This window comes from Homalodisca vitripennis, chromosome 2 (assembly GCF_021130785.1).
Source record: "Homalodisca vitripennis isolate AUS2020 chromosome 2, UT_GWSS_2.1, whole genome shotgun sequence".
Lineage (NCBI taxonomy): Eukaryota > Metazoa > Arthropoda > Insecta > Hemiptera > Cicadellidae > Homalodisca > Homalodisca vitripennis.
Window position 1 is genome coordinate 146,071,459 of NC_060208.1, and position 4,909 is coordinate 146,076,367.

At 30.0% G+C, this 4,909-nt stretch overlaps 1 protein-coding gene across 1 annotated transcript; it reads right to left on the reverse strand.

The window, feature by feature from the left end:
- Window positions 1-704: 704 nt before the first annotated feature.
- LOC124354851 (defensin-like) lies at window positions 705-3,799 on the reverse strand. The gene is made up of 2 exons (XM_046805610.1): window positions 3,544-3,799; window positions 705-1,006 (listed from the first exon to the last, which is right to left on the reverse strand). The coding sequence occupies exons 1-2, from the start codon at window positions 3,638-3,640 to the stop codon at window positions 846-848; spliced, it is 258 nt and encodes an 85-aa protein (XP_046661566.1). The 5' UTR covers window positions 3,641-3,799; the 3' UTR covers window positions 705-845.
- Between the last annotated feature and the right edge of the window lie 1,110 nt (window positions 3,800-4,909).

Below are 4,909 nucleotides of genomic sequence, written 5' to 3' on the forward strand. Positions count from 1 at the left end.
ATTTTCTCGTCACTACTTTATAAAGAGCATGAAGCCTCAGTTCCTATTTACACTTTACTTATTTTATAATCTTAATTATATGTATGATTTTTATTTAACTTCTATCGAACAATGCATGAAATGTACAATTTGATTTAATATTCAGTCATCGGTAGAGTTATACCCTTGCCAGAAGATGTTAGTATTTTTCTCAACGACCTTGGACTGCCTCTATAGTGGCTAATATTCCATTTAATATTTTACTAATGTTACATTGAGGATATTTTCTGTTGATTTCACTATTCATTATGATAATTTATGTAGTATTGTAATTTATGTAACCAAATTGTTCATTTTACGCCTTCCTACCTGGGTTTCGTTCTGTTATTGCTGATATTCGCCTTATATTTGTGTAAAAACAAGTTTTTCCGTCAGTTTTAATTTTTATCAGTAGGTACAAAATATATAATATGATAAAATTATATATTTTGTACCTACTGATAAAAATTAAAACTGACGGAAAAACTTGTTTTTACACAAATATAAGGCGAATATATATATATATATATATATATATATATATATATATATATATAATATATGATACAATATATATATATATATATATATATTGTATATAAAAAATGTTATTGCAATATGTGTAATGTGTTTTATGCACTACAGATCTGTGAGAAAAGGAAACATTTTACAGTTTTAATGACAAGTTGTTTAAAAATAGTTTAATAATAATGATGATTACAAAAAAAATTTAACTCCATAATTTTTTATGGAAAGATGTCAATCGCTGACACTTTATTAGAGTAAAAGATTATCGTGGTAATTAGACGGTTAAAATACTGCGATCTTCACTTGCGGCAGTGGCAGACACCCTTGCTACACCTGCCACCTCGGAACCCCCTCCTGAGCGCGAGGCAGTGTGCGGCACAGTAGCTGTGGCCCGGAGAGAAACCACCGATGGAGAAACCTAACAGGTCACATGTAACACGTGGCAGACGAACGCCCTCCTCTGCAACAGATTACAGGTAAACAGAAAAATAAACAAATACAGATCTTAATCCCCCTCATAGTTTCACTGAGGTATGAACTTACCATACTAATATGCTTAAGTGCTAATAGGTGTTCACAATACCGTTATCTTTCACTATTTTTCAGGCAAAACTTTGGGTAGGGTACGATAAGCGGACCCGGTTTTTTATATCGAAGAATGTAGTCTTCGATACCTAATATTCGCATCTCAAATCCTAGACTATCAATCGATATAAAAGTATCTATAGTCCTCAATAACAATCATATGCTTTAAATTAAAATATGAATTTAATATTTATAGTGATTAAACAAATTATTATAACAAAAATTAAGAAAACTGAAGACGACGATATTTACTCCTCTCACAGTTAAAGTTGTTTCTTCCCCACAAATTTCACATAATGGGGTTTTCGGTACGAGTCCACATGTTGAAGCCAGAAAAACAATATATTTTATTTATTTCTCATCATCTTTCAAAGCAATGTCTTGTAGTTTTCTAAAATTGACTGCCATTTTTAATAATTAAAATTACTTAAGTAAAATTGAAATATTACCCTACGTGTATTATTTTAAAGTGTTTTCAGCTGTTGATATAGACTATTTAAGTTAATAAATCAAAATAATTAATCAGTCTCGATTGATTATATCGATGGTTATGATTAAGTAATATATTTTGCCAATTTCGATATAAAAAACCGGGTCCGCTTATCGTACCCTACCCAAAATTTTAATTGTTGTTTCTTTATTTGTAATACACGTTGGGTTAACGATGGAGTAAAGTTATGATAGGTTATTTAGATCAGTTAGGTTTAAATTGTTAACCCGTTATGGATGTTAATCATATAAATTGTGAATTCAATAACCTCAGTCCCAAGATATTCAACTAGTGTTCAAGTTCATTTTGCTCCAAGTAACTGTGATAAATATCCGTACCACGTTCGTTCATTTTTCTCTATTTTTGCTGCTAGTGGATGTTTAAACAACGGTTCGTTAAAACGATATAAATAGTTTCTATTCAGCAAACAAAACAACCATACCAAAATATTATGTATTCGGTAAATTATAATAAATTGTTTATTATATTTTAATTCACGTTTTTCCTTAAATTTTGCTATGAGTGAATACATTTGTAATTATTTTGTACTTTTCAGGTTTATAAAAATGAAAAGAGTTTTTAAAGAACCATTGCCTTTCGGTAGGTAATTTATAAGCAGATACCTTTCTTAAGTGTCGCATCCGAGGCTCGATGTCTGGCGTTTGATTATTACTAATATTTTGTTTTAAATGAAATATTTCCTCTCCTTTATAAGGTAAGTAATATAAATTGATTAGTAGATGTGTAATTTATGGTTTTATTCCATTAAATTCGAAATTCCTAATATTTGCATGTGTTCATTCATAAGAAAAATCCTAAAAACATTACTTGGTTGTATTTCAGGCTGCATCATTATTAAATACAAAGAATCAGGTCCAACATGTAACGCAAAGTTCCATGTTACAAAATTTGTACTCTGTGGGAGTTATGATAACTTCCACACTTTATCATGGCTAAGGGCTAATGACAGTGTATTTTAACGACAACTTTTATATTATACTATTATACTCGTATATTGTGGTGTTGAGGTTATATGACAAAACGTTGAGCTGCTGAGGTTCAATTGTAGGTGTTAGTCAAAAATGTAATGTATTTATTTAAAAATAACATCTAGATGAGTAGTAACTTTGTTCATTCAATTTAAATTGTTGGTATTAATGCACTGTAATATTGATTAAATCTTTGATTCCTAAGCGTCTATCTTGATTTCCAAATATAAACATTATTACTTTAATCTTTATGTGGGATTGAGAGTATTTATATTGTGTACTTTAGGTATTCAAGCATTTCTATGTAACAGTTTCAGCCCTAGGTGTCTGTTTCACTATACAGCAAGTTACAAAACCCTGACCTTGAATCTTCACGTGGGGTTGAGAGTATTTATATTGTGTACTTACGCTAGTCAGGAATTTCTATGTAACAGTTTCAGCTCTAGGCGTCTACGTCAGTCTACAAGTTTAAACACCCTGACCTTGAATCTTCACGTGGGGTTGAGAGTACCAATATCGTGTGCTCCAACTAGTCATACATCTTTCAGTCCCAGGTGCCTATGTTGTTCTACAATCTTAGTATCACCACAATGATATTGAATATATATATGCAACTTAAAAAGGCCTCGTTGTAAGTATACTGGTTATATTTACCTGTACATAAAACATGTATGATAGGTAGTACATTTATAAAAATTATACCTTTTTAATATTAGCAGTAGATTAGTTTCTTAACAACTGTTTGTATATTTTTAGAGAGATAGCAACTGATCCAAAAATTTAGCACTCCAAATTATATTCCAAGAATTAGTAACACACGAATTATATGTTACAATTTTATTGTTTATTTTGAAAAATAAAAATAATATAAAGCATTATATTCTTTATAAAAGAATACTAAAGTGGATGGATGTATGAATAAGAACAACTCACCGAAATATTGTTTCTCAAGAGGGAATTCAGGAGGTACGGCTATGATGAGTACAGCACCAAGCACCAGACACAAACAGAAAGACACAGAGAAATACATCTCAGTGGCGGTTGCACAGAGGGCAGGAGATCAGGTAGCTAATTGTAGTATGCACTGACTTGCTAGATGATTTTATAGTCCTAACTCTCTGGGATCCACATGGCAGGCCTTTCCTATTACCTCAACCAGTTATGCTGCATTTCATTGTTTCAACCTTTTATCGGTGATCGTAAACCGTCGGACGCAGTACTTCACACTACATTTTTCTCAGTAGAACCGTAAACTAGTATTGTAAAATTATGAATCACTTTGGATTATCAGCTATTACGGTGAACTTCCATCAATTTAAATTATTACCTGGTATTTATTACTTCCAAGAATAGAAGGATATTACTTCCAAATTCATTACATATACATTAATAAAACACGTATAAGAAATATATAAGAAATTTAAATATAACGAAATAATAAATATCCATTCTTGTCATCCAAAATTTGTTAATTAATATTATCAATACAGATCTTGCCAAATCATTTTTTAACAATAAGCAATAATTCAGGGTAAATATTTAGCTCATGTTTTATACTGTTTTATCAAAAATTTCGATATATATTAAAGTACAAAAATAAATTGTAATATAATCTGCGTATGCGTAGCGGTAACAATTGAGCTCTGCATACTCGAATTTAGGTTTGCTAACTCAAAAGTTTTACAAACTAATAGAATTTTAAATATTTTGGCTACCAAACTTTTATTATATCTTAAAATATAAGTAGTAGTAAATGTAGTATTTTGAAAAGGTATACCGTCAACAGTGAGTCCTTAAAATATTTTATTTGTATGTTTTAAATTTAATAAGAAATATTTAAAACTTTGTTAATTTAAGTGCTTTATTAAGACATTTCGTTAACGAAAACATATTATTCCTTCGATTAAAAAGTATACTTTTGTGAGCACTGAACCCAGAAATTGAAATTGTATTTCAACGATTTTGAAATAATATAGAATTGTGTTTTGAAAAATATTAGAATGTCGTATATATTTAAAGTTTTCAATTTATTGGGCCCATATGTGCGTATACTTTATTACAGATAAATGACAAAATTATTGGGTGCTGAGACAAAGGAAATATATGACTAACATTTAAAGTTACTACGACATTTTCTAGTTGATATCACGTTCTGTTCGTATATGAGTTATGAGTAACAATGGTTTGTAAAATTCTAGAGTGATTATCGAACCTGTGATTTTTTATATCAATTGCATTTATCACCATAACTGATAAAAGACTACAATTGTTGGTACTGTAGCCGAATGACCAGCGTATT